This window comes from Suillus paluster (assembly GCF_016628075.1).
Source record: "Suillus paluster strain FC165 chromosome Unknown EDB91scaffold_5, whole genome shotgun sequence".
Classification (NCBI taxonomy): Eukaryota; Fungi; Basidiomycota; class Agaricomycetes; order Boletales; family Suillaceae; genus Suillus; species Suillus paluster.
The window spans coordinates 600,634-617,417 of NW_024537565.1; the positions used below are offsets into that span (position 1 = coordinate 600,634).

General features: G+C 48.5%; 9 protein-coding genes across 9 annotated transcripts; 4 read left to right on the forward strand and 5 right to left on the reverse strand.

Moving 5' to 3' along the window:
- Positions 1–647: 647 nt before the first annotated feature.
- On the reverse strand, positions 648–2,488 carry EDB91DRAFT_1105432 (uncharacterized protein). The gene is made up of 4 exons (XM_041317427.1): positions 2,194–2,488; positions 1,729–2,137; positions 1,473–1,678; positions 648–1,421 (listed from the first exon to the last, which is right to left on the reverse strand). Exons 1-4 carry the CDS (start codon positions 2,392–2,394, stop codon positions 894–896), a joined length of 1,344 nt encoding a protein of 447 aa, XP_041182130.1. The 5' UTR covers positions 2,395–2,488; the 3' UTR covers positions 648–893.
- Positions 2,489–3,564: 1,076 nt separating this feature from the next.
- EDB91DRAFT_1045214 (uncharacterized protein) lies at positions 3,565–4,308 on the forward strand (the record flags this gene model as incomplete). The annotated part of the gene is made up of 4 exons (XM_041313174.1): positions 3,565–3,863; positions 3,920–3,986; positions 4,039–4,180; positions 4,241–4,308. The coding sequence occupies 4 exons, from the start codon at positions 3,565–3,567 to the stop codon at positions 4,306–4,308; spliced, it is 576 nt and encodes a 191-aa protein (XP_041182131.1).
- A 338-nt stretch (positions 4,309–4,646) lies between these two features.
- On the forward strand, positions 4,647–6,526 carry EDB91DRAFT_1105457 (uncharacterized protein). The gene is made up of 8 exons (XM_041317428.1): positions 4,647–5,080; positions 5,103–5,213; positions 5,506–5,550; positions 5,621–5,693; positions 5,754–5,839; positions 5,963–6,008; positions 6,063–6,126; positions 6,186–6,526. Exons 1-8 carry the CDS (start codon positions 4,835–4,837, stop codon positions 6,274–6,276), a joined length of 762 nt encoding a protein of 253 aa, XP_041182132.1. The 5' UTR covers positions 4,647–4,834; the 3' UTR covers positions 6,277–6,526.
- A 532-nt stretch (positions 6,527–7,058) lies between these two features.
- On the reverse strand, positions 7,059–9,640 carry EDB91DRAFT_1234814 (uncharacterized protein; the record flags this gene model as incomplete). The annotated part of the gene is made up of 13 exons (XM_041321246.1): positions 7,059–7,195; positions 7,237–7,354; positions 7,437–7,525; positions 7,708–7,911; positions 7,936–8,041; positions 8,064–8,208; positions 8,262–8,298; positions 8,363–8,556; positions 8,582–8,703; positions 8,755–8,980; positions 9,043–9,382; positions 9,438–9,454; positions 9,510–9,640. The coding sequence occupies 13 exons, from the start codon at positions 9,638–9,640 to the stop codon at positions 7,059–7,061; spliced, it is 1,866 nt and encodes a 621-aa protein (XP_041182133.1).
- Positions 9,641–10,132: 492 nt separating this feature from the next.
- Positions 10,133–11,461, reverse strand: EDB91DRAFT_1078215 (uncharacterized protein; the record flags this gene model as incomplete). Its single annotated transcript, XM_041314991.1, has 4 exons — positions 10,133–10,317; positions 10,413–10,569; positions 10,628–10,717; positions 10,781–11,461. 4 exons carry the CDS (start codon positions 11,459–11,461, stop codon positions 10,133–10,135), a joined length of 1,113 nt encoding a protein of 370 aa, XP_041182134.1.
- A 703-nt stretch (positions 11,462–12,164) lies between these two features.
- On the forward strand, positions 12,165–14,019 carry EDB91DRAFT_607313 (G protein alpha-subunit). The gene is made up of 7 exons (XM_041327851.1): positions 12,165–12,427; positions 12,495–12,589; positions 12,645–12,751; positions 12,805–13,276; positions 13,332–13,403; positions 13,456–13,663; positions 13,723–14,019. The coding sequence occupies exons 1-7, from the start codon at positions 12,382–12,384 to the stop codon at positions 13,785–13,787; spliced, it is 1,065 nt and encodes a 354-aa protein (XP_041182135.1). The 5' UTR covers positions 12,165–12,381; the 3' UTR covers positions 13,788–14,019.
- Positions 14,020–14,552: 533 nt separating this feature from the next.
- Positions 14,553–15,062, reverse strand: EDB91DRAFT_607354 (uncharacterized protein). The gene is made up of 2 exons (XM_041327852.1): positions 14,679–15,062; positions 14,553–14,606 (listed from the first exon to the last, which is right to left on the reverse strand). Exon 1 carries the CDS (start codon positions 14,968–14,970, stop codon positions 14,740–14,742), a length of 231 nt encoding a protein of 76 aa, XP_041182136.1. The 5' UTR covers positions 14,971–15,062; the 3' UTR covers positions 14,553–14,606; positions 14,679–14,739.
- EDB91DRAFT_1234817 (cytochrome b5) lies at positions 15,003–15,617 on the reverse strand (the record flags this gene model as incomplete). Its single annotated transcript, XM_041321247.1, has 3 exons — positions 15,003–15,072; positions 15,127–15,316; positions 15,365–15,617. 3 exons carry the CDS (start codon positions 15,615–15,617, stop codon positions 15,003–15,005), a joined length of 513 nt encoding a protein of 170 aa, XP_041182137.1.
- Positions 15,610–16,750, forward strand: EDB91DRAFT_1105478 (uncharacterized protein). Its single transcript, XM_041317429.1, has one exon. It carries the CDS (start codon positions 15,904–15,906, stop codon positions 16,459–16,461), a length of 558 nt encoding a protein of 185 aa, XP_041182138.1. The 5' UTR covers positions 15,610–15,903; the 3' UTR covers positions 16,462–16,750.
- Positions 16,751–16,784: the final 34 nt, after the last annotated feature.

Sequence of the window (16,784 nt, forward strand, 5' to 3'; positions counted from 1 at the left end):
CACCAAGAAACCCAGTCTGAAAGACCGTGGGAAGGTCTAAAAAGTGCTGCCAAGGGTGACATAGCTGCGAGAAAACTCGCAACGGAGACTGCGTAAACATTTCCACCTACTTTGTCGGTAACTCAAGATCTTCTGCGACAGCCAGCCTGACTAGGTTTTCTCTTGGCAACTTTCTCTGTTAAACCCTTCCTATAACCAAACCTCTCCAGATCCAGAAAGCTCGCAAAGACGCCTGACTTTACTGCTCAGCGGAGTACGAAGTCATATATCCTGACATAGTGCAAACTACGCTACTGAGTCCTCTTAGCTCTAGCTTAGCCTTCGTTGTGGACAAGATCGAGCTCGTTGAACTCAAGGACTCCTGCTACATTTTATAAAGCGTGACCACCACGTCTGAGATTCGGCAAGCCAGGAAGGACAGCGTATTCGTTACGTCAAAGCTCATGATGCATTATTTAGACAGATTGAAGAGAATACTGCAAGACTGGAGCTTGAACTGATGAAGGACTCGATCGTGAGCCTTGTACGTGCATATTTGCCCAGCCGGTCACAGTAGGTTACGGTACTTGGTGTGTAAGGATGAACACAACGAGAACGGACTTCTGCGATTTTGCCCATTTTCAAGTTGGGTTGTCACCTGCAACATGCTAGCAAAACACAGGTCATGAGGGCAGGGCTCGGGGCACTGCGTGTTCCCGTTCCGCCCATATTTGCTTTGTGCATTGAATATTCAGCTACAATAGTAAATGCCCTTGCGGCGATGCCGATACCGGTATGCTTCACAACTTGTGTTAAGGTGTTGTGATTGGAGGAATATCTAAATGAAATTCCTATGACTACAATCATCAAAAGCGAATATGATCAACAAGCTTCTGGATATCTACTATCCACATTCATGGTGACACTGACACGTCAGCCCAAGGGGACGGTTCATCAGGTATAAATGATACTGACGTTGGGCTAGCGAAGCCCAAAGCCAAGGGAGGAGAATTATCGGGGATGTTGGAGGTCACCTTCCCCATGGATTGCGTTTTCCGGTGTGACGCTGCAAATGGAGGTTTCGGTGCTGGCTCAAGGTTGAAATCTGCAAGATGCTCCGCATTATCTGGCGTGAACGAGACGGCACTTGGTGTAAGCCCCAAGGATACGGTAATATCGTCAACGGTTGGTGATGGGGGGGTGGGAGAAGTCGGTGGAGACTTTATTGCATCTCGCGAAGAACTTCGAGAATGTGAAGATGACAGTTGTGGAGTTCGATCCGATACCCCACCGGTAGAGAGCTTCGCACTCCGAAGTCGACCATTTTCGCCTTCAATCAACCGCAGTGCTTCCTTGAGTGCATCCTTTTCTAACCGCACTTCCTGTAGTTCTCCTTCTGTCTCAGCGCGTTTAATGCGTTCAGTTGCGACCATCTTATTCGCCTGGGAGATATATAAGAGTTCTGAATAACTCGTGACAAGTAGAAAATCTACCTCCTCAAAGAGCGCTTGTGATAGGGACTCAAGTTCAGCTTCGAGAGCGGCCTTCTCTGCAGCTGCTGTTGTATGTGCGACGCGTTCCCGTTCAAGCTGCTCTTGCAGGTCCAGAAGTTCTTTCTCTCTCGTACTTGCTACGAGAGTTGGCAAGGAAGGCGACGTTAAATGAGAAGAGTGTTGATGAACGGCAGGCGGCTTTGAACCTGTGTCAAGATGTAGATCGAGTGAAATTTACGAGGGAGATAAATCATACCACTATTGAATCTGAATCCGAAGAAACGACCCGGATCCTGATTAGTTTGGGAAGTTGTAGATGACGTCGCCGGAGTTGAAGGGGTAGATGGACGAGATGGCTCAACAATTGATGGAACATTCATAGGGTGGGACGGTGCGCCTGAATCATTGAGAGGGCCATAATCGAGGCTCTTTGGGCGTTCTTCCTCTGATACGCGTTGCATGTCTGATACACGCTGTATGTTCTGTGCTTCCCGTGCACTCCAACGCCGCCAGCCAACATCTTTCGCACTGCATGGAGTTTCACGTTTGAGAGCTTCCTCGAGCATCTCATTGTTGGACATCATTAGCTGTAAATTAGATTTTGCGACGCTCAGTGATGTCTCGAGTTCGGCCTGAGTCTTGTACGCGATCTTGAGCAAGGACGACTAGCGAATCATGATCGATTCATTACTGCTACAGTGAAGCAGACCTGTCTACGTACTAGCTCTTCGACTCTCTTGATTACACGATCAAGGGCATATCTGAGATCTTCCTCCTGACCATGGGAGTAAACACGCCAGGCATCGTGAAGCTCATCGTCTATACCTGCAAATATAGCAGAAGTGGGCGAGAGATGAGGTTCTTGGACTGGCGAATGAATGCCTGGGATACGCGATGGAACAGTGGGCGATCCAAATACCATGTTATGAAAGAGAACAGCAATATTGACGCAAAGAAGACGACAAACTGTTGCGTTACTCGAACTCACCAAACTGGTTGTGGATCAACGTTATTATTAGGTAATCTGGGATTTGCAGTTGTGCGACGCAGTGTGACAGTGCGTCGCAGTTTTTTCCGCCACGGCCACCGATCTGAGTCGAGACTTGGCGGGAATATTACAGTGCTGACTGCTCCGTTGCTGGATGTACAGATACTGGAGCTGGACAGGTGAGCGCTATCGCTCAGTCTAAACCACTTTGTTTGTACGCTGCCGCTAGGAGGTCCAGATGGATCTTATCGTATGTCACATCTCGCGAGTCTAAGATGCAGAATATTAAAGTTTCCCTAGTACTCTCCCACAAGTTATAACAGACAGTAAACACATCACAGGCTGTTCTTTCCGTGTTGATTCATTAATATCCGACAGTGTCTTTTTTGTTCGGTAACTTCAGTTACCGGCAACGATTCTTCGCAACCGCTTCAAAACCCACCTATTTGCCTCCGAGGTACCCGGGATTAGATTTCATGCATCATTCGATAACGCTCGGTATACTACTAAGTGGTCTAAGCCATCTTGACTCTCGCTGTGCCGATAAGTTGTCCCTCCCGATCTTCCTGTATGCATAGCAATCGTGCGCTCTAGTTTGTTTCAATTCTGTCCTGTGTCACTGCTATTGTCTTTGGACACACGTTGAGAAGCTCACAGTCACACAGGCTATGATGTCACCAGTGCTCTGGGATCAAGGCCCAGAAACTTCGTGGTCCTTCGTGGTCCCTCGTCCACGTTACAGTGGTCAGTCCTTCTCACACCCACGAAAGTCTATGCATCAGGGGTAAATTGCAGCTGTGTATGGGAATATGTTAGAATCACCTCCCCCCCGATTTGATATTCTTCCGGGATGATCGTGTATGCTCCACGCTTTCGTGACGACCGGTCAGTCTCGCGCTACTATCTTCTTTCCCGACATGCGCTATCATGCGATAATTGTATAAAACCAGTAATGTCGTTCGCACAATGCTCGATCAAGTATCGGCGGCCCTCTGCCAGCTCATAAGCTTAATAGCTTCGCTTAACTTTTGTTTTCATCGCTCTCTTCTTGCCACACTTCTCCTGTGTTTCTCATTCTAGCCATCCTCCACTCTCCTTCACATCATGTCTCGCGGCGCACCCAAGCCCCCCCCACCACACAAACTTACCTTTGCCACCAACAGCGTGCGCAATACTACGTTCGCCGAGGACAACAACAAGTTCTACTATGAAATCGTTACTCGCTTCTGGCACCCTCACCTCACAAAAATAAATAGATACGACTACGAGTCTCGTGTGGTCAACTGCGTCGCAGAGATTGAAGATCTTCCTAAGAAGGATGTGAAGGTTCGCTTCAACACTCCTGACGCGGAGGGAGAGTGGATGAGGGCTTGTGACTTTATCAAGAATGACAGTACAGCAGTGTAAGTTTTTACTCACTGTAGGCCGGTGGTCAACAATTTCTAACGATCAATGGCAGTGGGGGTACGTTCACTCAGGAAGACGGTACTGAATACCGCTGGAAGACACACAATCGCTATTTACAGGTTAGCTATTTTTGCAATTCACATTCCCCCTTTCTAACTAGCCAAGTTGCAGCTTATTAAAGCAGATGACGAGGAAAAGGCTCCCGTTGCCGAATATCACCCTTATAAACGACACTTTGGCGTTTGGCGCATGTCGCAACGGGCTTTCCTTGAAATTAAGCCTGAAGCTTCTGCCGCTTTGGACAAGATTATCGGTAATTCATTTCCTCAGACATTGATGTGTCGGACATTGCTGACTAGGGTGTCTTCGCCAGTGAGCTATCTTCTGATGGAAAGACGCAGGCGTCAAGCAAAGATCAAAGTCAAGTTGGAGACGAACTAATTCACTATCGATTTCTCTATCTCCTCCGTCGCACAACGATTGCTGCATCTCCCTGTATTGTGCGATTTCTTACTTGTAGGTCGAGAAGGCTACCAGCATCCACGGTCCCAATGACGGGGCTTCCACACATGGAAACGTCGCCGCCGCTTTTACATTCTTCTATTTGTTTACCCTCGACCATGGTCATTCCAAGGGTTTCTCGTTGTAATGATTTATTCACCTCCCACTCCTATTTATTTAATACTGCATTTTTGTATTTGGACATAGCCTTATAGATTTCTACTGGTTCAAAGGTGTTCACAGTCGTGTATGTGTTTTGCACCCTCACTGTGATTGGCGGGAGTGCGGTGGTGAGATACGATGCCAAAGATAGCCAAAGAGGGAAAGTATGCTTGTGAATTCGAATCATGGTCATGCATGATGCATGATGGCGCTATCATTACCTCCTGATCATGGCATCAGTTTGTGCTGACTGTGCACCCTTCGCTCTTCGCTCTTCGCTTTGACCGATTGCCAACAACCTGCTATGGCAGCTAACTTCTCTAGTGTCCCAGTCCTCGATTTTGCTCTCGTGTCTGATGATGCGACGAAATCAGACTTTATCTTGCAACTCCGCCATGCGTTGATCAATGTCGGATTCTTGTATCTCAACAACCACACCGTCTCACAGAAAATTACCAATGATTTAATTGACTATATCCCCCGTCTCTTTGAGCTTCCCCAGGAGGCTAAAAACAAGATTTTTTATGGCAAATTCACCACACTTCCTTGGGTACTCCAAGCTAGGTGCAGAGTTTACCAAAGGCAAGACAGATTACAGGGAACAATTCGACTTTGCGACACCTCATGAGACACAGTGGAAACCCGGCGCCCCTGAGCATCTGCGCCTGTGGGGACCTTCCCAGGTGAGGGATCTGCATTCTATCATTTCAAGCGATGCGAACTGAATCCACCTAGTGGCCGGATGAGGACCTATCCCAGGGTTCAAAGACACCATGGAGAAATACCTCCATCAGGTCCAGACTCTGAGCTACCAATTCATAAGCTTACTCGCGGAAGCTTTTGGACTTCCTTCCAATGCCTTGAACAAGTTCTACGATACTGCTGAATTGATGCAGCACCGTGCGAAGGTGAATATTGAACGAACAACATTATGTATTCCACGGAGATAGTGGTTCACCCAGTACCCCCTTTCAGGTTGTCAAATATCCAGCGAATGACGGTTCTTTAACCGATCAAGGCGTTGGACCCCATTACGACGCTGGCTTCTTGACCTTCCTTCTTCTCGCATCAACCACATCGTGGTCTGCAGGTACAGAACCTTTCTGGGCAATGGATCGACGTTCCTCCCATTCCAGGAACGTTCGTGGTGAATATTGGAAAGGGTAGGATGCTTGAAGCTGCCACGATGCACTAATTTCTGACATCAGTGCTTCGTCATCTAGCACTCGAGTTCGTTACCCGCGGATTAGCGAGAGCCACCTCGCACCGAGTCTTATCTCCCCCTGTGGATTCGACTCCTCGCTATTCTGTGCCGTTTTCCAGAATATCAGCCTAAACGCTCGCCTCGCTGATGAAGTCCTAGACTGTGAGTGCCGTGCCTTCGATGAAATACTTGCTTCTTTATACCTTGATGATCACAGTCCCTTCTGAGATTCTTCAACTCAAACAGCTTAGAGGAGATCCTGTTCAGACTGACTGTATGTTTTCCTCGTCCGCCCCTTTTATCTTGCAGCATTATTGATGCTCCACAGCTGTCAATTTCTCCGAGTTTGACCGTGAGGCATCTGGCAAGGTGAACCTCATCGGGCGGGTGAAGTAAGTTCTCCAATCTGTTGTCCGCTGCAGCCATACTTAATAAGCCTCTTGTCCACCAGGAGTCATCCGGACGTTGCGCAACGTCACTACCCGGACCTTTTCAAACAATACTTCCCAAAGGGCGTCCCGAACCAAGTCAGCGCATATTGAGCTTGAGAAGACCATATCTCTACCCTAGATATCGTGTCCGCTATACTGAATCTGATAAGGAAGCTCAACTTTGCAACAGGTGGATGTTGGCAAACTTGTCTTTTCTTAGAATGAAGTTGGGATTTCTTCTGGGCTACCACAACCCTGAGTTTATTTGTGGGAAAGGGAAGGAAGCTTAATTTTACGCCCCTTACTTACGGGGCACTTGCGACACGCCTTGCGGGTTGCAAGTCCTTGCAGGCAAATGGAGAAAGCGAGATAAGAGTCCAACGTGCAAATATACATTGACCAGACTACCAAACAAGACAGCGGCACTGCAGGGGAATTAGATGCGAGTGGAGGGACGTGGCCGTTAAGAAGAAAAAGGTGAGCAAGATATACAATGGACCGAGAAAGTAACGACGATATCAGTTGTGAACACATGCAATGGGATTTGGAATAGTTGACTGTATGAGTGTCAAGACGAAAGAAACTAGGCTTCGCAAGTCATTCTAAAACCGCTAGGCCTGCTTCCTCCGCCCGACGGGATTGAGGTGCAACAACATTGCGTAGAGATGACTGAAATAGAAATGAAGCATATAATACACTAACATGAAGCCTCCAGCGTGACGCAGAGTTAGAATGTTAGCCACTTGAGCGGGTCTGTTAACGATGGTTTGTGTCGTCGGTTGCGCGACTTCCCGTACAGGTGGATCCTCACGCAGGAATGCAGCAGTCGACTCTATGGTGTCAACATCAGGATCAGGCGCGTTCCCCGCGACGGGACCGTCATCTGCAGAGAGTCAACTCCAATCGGCTACTTGGATCCGAACAGCTTCGGGTGGAGTGGAGGGAGGAGGAATGTTCTCCTCGTCGCTGTCCTCATCGGTAGAGGGCTCACCCTTGTCATCGTCCTTAGTAGATTTTTCAACGGGAAGATCTGGAATGGGCACAACCTCGTCCTTCTTATCAGCCTCGGACTGTCCTTGGCCTCCTGTTCCTGGAGCTGCTGTCTGAGCTTGGCGAGCTCAAGCTCTTTCTTCTCGAGCTCAGCCTTCTCTTTCTCCTTTTCAAGGAGTTCCTTGCGCCGCTTTTCGCGCTAGGTAGAGTACGTTAGTTCAGGGCGGACAACAGAAGAACAGGCGATGCTCAGCGACGTCCGCCACATCTGAATACTCCACATCGAGCTTTTCCTTGATTTCACACGAGCCTCCTTTTTCCTTTCTCAAGCGTTCCCTGAGCTCCCTCTCGCTGATCACCCAAGCGGCAGCTGCGGGTGGCAGCAAGCCTCAGGTTGCGACTTGTTTCTTGAGTAGATCTACAGTTGTGCAAAAATCTGTCAGCAAATGATTTCACCCCACTCACCACCCCGCCACAGCAGACCAAGTGAAGCACGATGGAAAGGAACATCAAGTACAAGGGGCGCCACCAAAAATTAGAAGAAGAACTCACAGCCTTGCAGTGCCGCAACGCTGAACTCACATCGGTCTGGAATCGAGTCCGCAAACATCTTTGCGAGCTGGCCGAGCCTGAAGCCGTCCAAAGGTTTGCGCGGAGGTGCTGGCATGCGGTTGAGATGCTCCTCAACGGGAGGCGGCAAGTACGCTTGGTTCTTGGAACCGAACCGTCTCGCGGAGGCTTTGAGGGCGAAGCATCCTTGGAAGATTGCCAGAGACGGACGTCGACGACGAGAAACGAAGGAGAAAGCGACCACAAACGTTGACGACTGCGAAGACGAATTCGACGAGGGCGACTGTGGTGTGGGTGTCGTGGGTAACTCAATCCCCTCTTATGTCACCCTCTATCACCTCATTGTCTTGATCCGTGGACGGGAAGAAGTTGCGGAACAGTGCCTCCGCTTGCCACTTGGAAGAGTTCTTGAACTCAACCCAAACATCCATACGGCCCGGACGTGAGAGCGCAGGGTCTAGACGCTCCAAATGATTGGTCGTACTATAGGCACAGGTCAGGACATTATCTAAGCCGAAGAAGAGTGCTAAACCCACGCGAAGAGGATCCGGCCTTCGGCAGCAGCTACACCATCTAAGGCGTTTAGGAGGCCGCTCAAACTCAACGTGTTTTACGTCGGAGATGTGGTCCTTGTGACGTCTGTGCCTCGAGCTACTGCTAGTCACCGGCTGTTCCGGGGTGCTTTCTTCTGAGCTGTTGCTTGACGAGTCTGGTGTGCCATTGGAACTCTTGTCACGCGTGACGCTACGCGTGAACGCCGCATCGAGATCCTCGAGAAGCACGATGCAGCGAGCCGGGACACGACCCATCAGAGTGGTTAATGTACTGTCGCTGATCCCACGAAGAAGATAAAGACACAACGTAAATGTCGAGCATGAGTTCGCCCGCAATGGCATGAATAAGGGAACTCTTTCCAGATCCAGGTACACCGTGCAGCAAGTAGCCACGACGGAATGGAATGCCGCGGTCAGCATACCACTGTGGAGGTATCAGTTATGGAATGTGACTTCGGTAGAATGCCGGTATCACCTTCTCGGATTTCAAAAAGTCACGCGTGTCGTTGAGAAGCATTTCCTTCACACCGGGGTTAAGAACAATTGACGACATAGGGCGCTTATGACGAGAGTCGGTCCAGCGCCAGCTACCATGCGAGTCTGCAAAGTAGATCTGGATACGATGTATTGCTTCGGCTTCATACTCCTTCTTGGCCTGCAGGACAAGCTGCTTGAGGATGGTGTTATTCCGCGCAACCACGCTGCGATGCCATCATACATCAGCCACGAGGCCAGAAATGAGTCACAGGAATTTGAATATCACCTTATTGACAAGACCTCGCAACCACTGCTGTCTTGCTTTTTACTACGACGAACTCTAAGCCAGTGACCCTTGTAGTAAATGGTGTGCGTAGTGTCAAATGTCGGCTGAAATACGACACGTGTCTTGACCTTGCCGGGGGGTGAGTCTTCATCACCCTCCTCCTCTTCCTCGTCACCAAATGAATTGTCGGCTTGGCGAGAGCCTGAGAAACCAGGTGTTGTGGTGCGAGTAGTAGTCTCAAACTCCCTGGAGCGCTGCCACTCAGGGCGGCGTGAGAGCCACAGCATGAGCCAATCATAAGGATAGTCCTCCTCCGAGAAATGCGCAGTGAGGAAGAATGCTGTGTGAGGTAGTAATGGGTCAGAAACATGCGTAAAAGGTTGATGGATACCTACAGTTGAGGAAATGAGACCTTTGAAGGGTACTATCGTCAGTAGGTGGGTACATGAGAATAAGTAAGAACATACCAAGCTGAGCTCGAGGCTCTTCTGGCTGTCTCGACTGTTCCTCCCAGGACGACGAGTTTCATTCCGTCAATGACCGAGGAGCCTCCTGCGCCGCCGACGAGGGGTTGCATGAGCGACTTGAGAGCGTCCATGATATTGGTGATGTCTCAAGGTGAGTGGACAAGCCAACGCTGCAGGAATGAACACTTTGAGTGTAAATAGTGGGGACTATAGGTAACAAGGTGGGTGTGTGGAAGCAAGAGTAGAAGATATCCAATAAACGGTGTAAGTGATATATAAAGCTGTGTCTGGAACAAGAAGCTTTAATAGCAAACAAGTTAGTTACGGCTGTTAGTGTCTAGAGAAGGGACAAACAGTTAAACGACTAGGACAAAATAAGCTGAGGAACCGCTGCAAGGTCTCGGACCCGTTCTCAGTGACTCTGCAACGAGGAGGAAGCAAGTCAAGCCGCGTAAGCAGAACGTGGGGATTCTTTCTATACTCGAAAATTAAGCGCCCTATAGTCACGCCACACAGCTAACCGTTTCACAGCTTATTGTGACCTCTGAGAACGAGGAATGTCTACGTACAGCAACGACTACTGATACATGTATACTCATTAGCAAAATGAACCAGAAATCACCTCACAACACCGCCAAGTATAATCCTTCTACTGCAACATTGGCCTGCCATATTCCCAGTTTCCGAACGATTCTGAGAACCATTGGCGCGGGAAATACCAGCACATACGACACAGGGACAACTACCAGCAGAGCGATAGTTAGGAACAGCGTGATACTTGGTTTGATAACCAAGAAGTAAAATAACGCTTGATATGATGTCCAGTCCGTGAACTATAATTGTCGGCCGAATAACGGAGGTAAGAGGGCTTTTGGCTACAGGGTGATAAAGGAATGGACATACCATGGCGTATGTGTTTTTTGTAGAATGAGGATTCATGATATGGTGACCCGGACTCTAACGCAGAGGACCGCGCCGGTCGCACCCGCTGGAAAATAGGTCGAGGCGGATAGGGAAGGGGGTAAGCAAGAGGCCCATGGAACGTTGTTTGAAGAGCGAGCTACGAGTGATTCGGTTTGAGATTCAGCTTGAAATTTAAGACGGAAACAAAAACTCACTTCTCCCCTCGCGAACACTCTGGCACCGAGCAAATCCAGGAAACAAAGGAGAGCACCCAAAGGCAAGGCAATTAATAACATCGTACCAGTCTATGAGGATGGTCAGCATAGGTGAATACAATTTGCACCAGGAGAACAGAACCAAACACTCACCAAAGTAAATACAAAAAGGTAAACCCATGCAAGAAGGGCATAGGGAAAGTTGAGCACTAGAAGATGGAATACAGCCGCATGATATGCTCTGCGAGTCATGGGTCGGAAGTATCGAGACCAGCAGCGCCGCGAAAAAAGCGGCCACCGATGCGCTATTGGTTCACCAGAATGTTGGTGACGCCTGTCATGACCATCTTGTGCACCCGGATAGTCACGGTCATCGGCGAGCGCTTCAAATATGTCCATGTCAGATTCGTCGTCTAGGTCAGAATGAAGCAGGGATAACACTGTTTGTGCTAGAGATGGAGCACACGAATTTGATGAAACGATTGTGCTTGACAGCGAATGCGTCCTCCGACGCTCCGATGCACGATGGGTGGAACCTAGCGGAGAATCACCAAGCAGTGGTGTCTGCTCTGTGGCATCTTCCGTACGGGGAAACGAGTGAGTTGGCACTAATGATTGTGGGGATACATATCCTGCAGCACGATCTGAATTTGCGAGCGCTTGGGGCGATAATGACGCTGGCAAGCGATGCCTCCGACTATGGCGAGCCGCGCGCGAGCGCCGTTCTCGCGATGGATAAGGCGGTGGGGGATCATCAAATGTAGCGTCCGCTGCAGGAGAATCCACGTCAGGAATTACAGAACGGCTACAGGATTCCTCTACGGTCCCGGACATGGTTGAGGAAAGGTCGTGGTTCTGCACGTGATGTACATAATGGTAATAGAGTTGTGGCAAAAAGCTTATGTTAGGATAAAACTTTATGTCTAAATTTGTAATATTACATAATTACATCTGACCTTGTCACTTCCTGTCACTTCGTGAGCGGAGTCCCGTCAACTTGTACAGCGGCAGCGAGACAGTCACCAGGGCCCGAATCGAATTTATTCCGCGTGAACTTTTGGCTTTAGTCGCGGGATTGAGCTGGCACAGATACAGAATGATGTTATGGCACGGATCTATATCAATTCATGCTGAATAATTCAAGCCCATTAACTTTCAACGCTATTGGCCCAGATCAATGGGTGCAAAGAGTCTTCCGGATCCGCTTTCAATGAGCAACGAGCGTTAAGTAGCAGTGACAACTAAATTCACATATACAAGCACCGAGGGTCCGAGCTACCAGGTACATTCCCACTGACGACGCGCTGCAACTTGACATTGGCTATTTACATATATGTGGAAGACGATAAATGATAAGAGGTAAGATGTTTAAAATATTGATCCGAGTTGACTGCCACTTCTCTTTTGAACAATAAAAAGGAGACTCGAGCTGGGCATGGTGAAGCGAGACTGTATTGCAGATTATTCTAGTACTTATGTACAACGGAAAAAGTGACAAGCTGTCAGAGCCTAGGCCACCTTTGACATGGGGATGCCGCAGTACAATGCCGAGAAAAATAATTAGGTAAATATAATAAATATCGGGACGGCGACTATGTTCTGCGGTTTCTTCTTTTTGCTTGCTAACTTCCCACATCCACTAATTATTGTTGGATCACCCGCTCCTTCGAAACTTTTGATCTCTACCTTTTGATATCTCGTCTGCCTTCTTCTTTCTTACTTTTCACGTATATCTTCTTTATCCGCGAAACATAATGGGTTGCGTTCAATCAACAGGTGTCGACAGCGAAGCCAAGGCTCGTGCGTGTTGTTTCTTAACCCACCACCCCACATTCGAACGAAACCTGACTCAACTCCTCTTTTCCAGGTAACGATGAGATTGAAAACCAGCTCAGGCGAGATAGGATGATGGCCAAGAATGAAATTAAAATGTTACTGCTGGGAGCGGGAGAGTCAGGAAAGGTCAGTCGCACAGTGACCATTCCAACGCATTGCTAATGAATTCATGTTCTTGCAGTCTACCGTCCTCAAGCAGATGAAGCTAATCCATCATGGCGGCTACAACGACTCTGAACGAGATTCTTACAAGGAAATCATTTACTCAAACACCGTCCAGTCTATGCGGTGCGTTTCGGTACTTCAATAATATGAAATTCTAACCCTGAAGGGTCATCTAGCGCTATTCTTGAGGCCATGCCTCAACTCGATATTTCCCTATCACCGCAGAATGATGCCCGTCGCGCTGTTATTCTCGCGCTTCCTGGCCAAATTGAGGGTGACGTGCTTCCAAGAGATGTCGCCGACGCTATCCGAGGACTTTGGCGAGACTCAGGTGTCAAGGAGGCCGTTCGCCGGTCACGGGAGTTCCAGTTGAACGATTCTGCCGTCTACTACTTCAATGCAATCGACCGCATGTCTGCACCAGGGTACCTGCCGACAGATCAGGATATCTTGCGGAGTAGAGTCAAGACGACCGGTATCACTGAGACCACGTTTAAGGTCGGTGAACTTACGTACAAGCTCTTTGATGTCGGAGGTCAGCGAAGTGAACGTAAGAAGTGGATTCACTGCTTCGAGAACGTCACAGCGTTGGTATTTCTGGTGTCATTGAGCGAGTATGATCAGATGTTGTACGAAGATGAGAGTGTTGTAAGTTCAAAGGCTCCCTATTTCGCGCATCTTCATTGATTGATTACACCCACAGAATCGTATGCAAGAGGCGCTAACTCTCTTCGACTCGATATGCAACTCTCGGTGGTTTGTCAAGACATCCATTGTACGTACTGTTCCTTGGTTCGTGTTATATTACATACTTATTCCTCACGCAGATCTTGTTCTTGAACAAAATCGACCTGTTCGCTGAGAAACTCCCACATTCACCACTTGGCGACTACTTCCCAGACTACTCTGGCGGTGACAACTACGACGCCGCTTGCGATTACTTGCTTCACCGCTTCGTTGCGCTCAATCAGAATGCGGCAACAAAGCAAATATACGCCCATTATACTTGCGCAACAGATACTCAACAAATCCGATGTAAGAGCCTTACTTTCATGCCCGCGTTTCACATGAACTGACCCTGATGTCCCTTATAGTCGTATTGAGTGCCATTCAAGATATTCTCCTACAAATTCATCTTCGTGAGTGCGGTCTGCTGTGATGGCATCATACCGCCGCGCTTCTCCTTTTGGTCCTCGTTTTATCCCATGCATCATCTGCCTCCCGCGCATGTAGTTCGCTCTACCAGCTTTCATCGCATCAGACATTCACACCCTCTACATCTTGGCTATCCATCTCTCTTATTTTGGGATCCCCACGTCTATCACTGTTCTGTGCGCTCTCCTGAACATACACGAACGGGTTCATAGAGAGTGTTTTATATCGTTGTGCCTAACCTTTCTCTTCCTCTCCTTCATTTCCTTCTACCAAGATGTGGAGTGACCAAAACCTAGTATACCCTTCTTATGATTCATATGTAATGGAGACCTTATCTTGATCGCTCTTTAATTTCTTGGGGATTGAATTTATCAGGATTTCAAGTTACGCGCCGGCGGTTCGGCCATTGGTGATAATATTAGAGATGTGAATGATGCGATGAAGTCTGGGATATTATTGTTGCACTGATGAAGCACATGGGTCACCTAAGCCACAGAGCCACTGATCAGTATGATCAAAATTTATCCACCATGCGCTGCGGTTCAGGCCTCAGGCTGTGTTCAGAGGCTCTCTGGGATGATCAATCATCACGAGAGCGATGCCTTCCGCTTTATTTACTCCAACGGATCCAAGTATAGCACATATTTGATAAGTGACTGTCATGGGAGCCTGCTGTTCTCATTACAATGGCGCAAGACTCTTGTCATAGGGAGTAGGTGGCGTCTGATGCGGCCTCCTCTGGTTTGCGGACGCCGCAAGCACCATCCCCATATTGTTACATAGGCCATTGGCAACCGGACTTTATGCAAAGCGTTCAAGCTGTCTATTGCCATATCCCACATAATGCCAATGAACAGCTTGAGCGCTTTGCAAGATCCGGCAGAAGTTTAATTACCTTTCAATCAGAATATAGTATGTAGTGTCCATTCCTGTTCAGAAACCATGCCCAACACGGGCTAGGACATGGCACTAGAGGCACAGAACGCCACACTGCTGGCGAAGAGAAGCACACCCACAATTGGCAAGTGATGACACTGTACTAGGACAGCATTCCAACGCTTTGCTGGCGAGCGACCAACAAATGACTGGATCAAATTTCCATTCAAAACGGTATTCATGCAAATGCAAAAAACGGTCGTGAGGCAATGGTACAGTGCGTTTGAACAACGATTATGGCAAGATAACATGCGGCGATAGAGAATATCGATTTGAATGAAAGCTATAGATTAGCGAGATTAGAAACTGAAGCGGGCATATCCGCAACGCGTCCAACAATGTTGTAGCGTTTCCTGTTAAATGAAAGTAAGCGCTTGTTCGTCTAAGCGAGGCTGTCCAAAACTTACTGGAAAAATGAAAACCAGTCATCGAGGACCTTCCTCTCGTTCTCTGGCAGGTCGCTGTAGTCTGGTACAGCGTCCTCTAGGTTCAAACTGGACTTTCCGAGTCCCTTTGAACCATCCTTCCCGGCAAAGATATTGTATGATTTTCCGGGACCGTACACGTCGCTTTTACGTGTGACGTCAAAGACAGTGCCTACAAGAGGTGAGTGGGGCGATCATCACCCCATATGCGAGGACGTACCCTTAATGGACACATAAATGGGCTTCGAATTGTCGGAGCCGTCGAACTGTTTGAGTTGTTCGAGAGTGAAGGGATCATCCTTCGGGGGGTCGAGATCGTCTCTGGGTGGTTGCATGATTGTTTTCAGGGACTTCTTCTCCTCTGGTTGTGAGGTTACTGTACGAGACTGAGGCGATGCCGATAAGGAGTGTCGATGTACGAGAAATAGAAGGGGCAAGGCCAGCACGAGCCCATAAATCACCACAGATAACATGACCAGCGAACCATGTCATTCGGCACTTGCCGACCTTCAGTACGAGTTGTCGGAGTTTCAAATACAACCATACATCCTCGATCACTAGTTGCTGTTGTTAATCAAAGCCCAAGGATCCCTTTATTGTCGATAACGTGCAGCTTGGATTGTGGAAAGTCCACATCAATGTGCTGTGACCATGGTAGTCAAAGCCACCATATATCTCGAGTATAAAACCAGGTCTCATCATGGTGACCATCCTTGCGATCTGTCTCAATAACCATCTCTCCCTTGTCATTTGCAAGCCATGGCTGCCATGCTTCCCCCATTTTCCGTCCCAGTCTATGAACCACTTCCCTACGCTCTTTCAGGTCTCACTTTCTTGGATTTGCCGATACGCACCCAACTGTACTTGACAGACGCAAAACTAGTGCCCCCCCACACGCGCGGCGTAAACTCTATTGAGGATGAGCGCTCAAGGATATCCATAGCTCTCTTCAGATGCCTCACAGGGACTGATATAGCCCTGGTGAACATGCGGCATGAGGCTGTCGCAATGGCCCGCTATCTCGCAGAAGACACCTCTCCTCGTGCACACTGGCACGCAGAAGCGCAAGAAACGCGCCTCAAAGAAGTCTTGGGGGTCTTGCTACCAGAGCGAAAGCTCCATTTTAAGGAATACATGATCAAGTTTGACGCGCTCGTCTGGCTAGATCAACAAGGACGCGAGAATTACACGCTCGAGGATTGGCAAAGGCACAGGGACGCGCTGCTGAAACCTATCCTTGACCATACAAGCCATGCGCTTGTTGCACTGGACGAGTCCGTGACGAGGCGGACTGCGGCTAATGGATACGCAAATTGACAATTCATTGTTCACCCAAGCACATTCATCCACTCATCATTCCGTTCATCCTGTACAAAGACAAACCGCCCACACCAGCACTTCCACAACACGTGATCACGATTCGGCAGAGAAGTGGCCCAAGAGTCGGAGGTTAAGCTGACATTCTCACAGCGCCCACAAATTGACAATTCATTATAAAGAAAGCACATTCATTAACGGTGTTACATACATACTCCTTGTTAACTACCTAGGACGACTGTACAGCATTGCAATCGTTATCTCCAATGGTGTGGAGTATTACGCTGTGTCCGTAAGCCTCAAGTGGAAGATCCAACTGCCTC

Excerpts from the sequence above, each read along its gene's own strand:
- EDB91DRAFT_1105432 (XM_041317427.1), bottom strand. The coding sequence starts at position 2,394 with ATGGTATTTGGATCGCCCACTGTTCCATCGCGTATCCCAGGCATTCAT. Across the intron at positions 1,679-1,728 it reads CGGATTCAGATTCAATAGTG|GTTCAAAGCCGCCTGCCGTT; the intron begins GTATGATTTATC and ends ATCTTGACACAG. Across the intron at positions 1,422-1,472 it reads CACAAGCGCTCTTTGAGGAG|GCGAATAAGATGGTCGCAAC; the intron begins GTAGATTTTCTA and ends TATATCTCCCAG.
- EDB91DRAFT_1105457 (XM_041317428.1), top strand. The coding sequence starts at position 4,835 with ATGGCAGCTAACTTCTCTAGTGTCCCAGTCCTCGATTTTGCTCTCGTG. Across the intron at positions 5,840-5,962 it reads ATTCGACTCCTCGCTATTCT|ATTCTTCAACTCAAACAGCT; the intron begins GTGCCGTTTTCC and ends GTCCCTTCTGAG. Across the intron at positions 6,127-6,185 it reads AACCTCATCGGGCGGGTGAA|GAGTCATCCGGACGTTGCGC; the intron begins GTAAGTTCTCCA and ends CTTGTCCACCAG.
- EDB91DRAFT_607313 (XM_041327851.1), top strand. The coding sequence starts at position 12,382 with ATGGGTTGCGTTCAATCAACAGGTGTCGACAGCGAAGCCAAGGCTC. Across the intron at positions 13,404-13,455 it reads GGTTTGTCAAGACATCCATT|ATCTTGTTCTTGAACAAAAT; the intron begins GTACGTACTGTT and ends TTCCTCACGCAG. Across the intron at positions 13,664-13,722 it reads AGATACTCAACAAATCCGAT|TCGTATTGAGTGCCATTCAA; the intron begins GTAAGAGCCTTA and ends TGTCCCTTATAG.
- EDB91DRAFT_607354 (XM_041327852.1), bottom strand. The coding sequence starts at position 14,970 with ATGTTATCTTGCCATAATCGTTGTTCAAACGCACTGTACCATTGCCTC.
- EDB91DRAFT_1105478 (XM_041317429.1), top strand. The coding sequence starts at position 15,904 with ATGGCTGCCATGCTTCCCCCATTTTCCGTCCCAGTCTATGAACCACTT.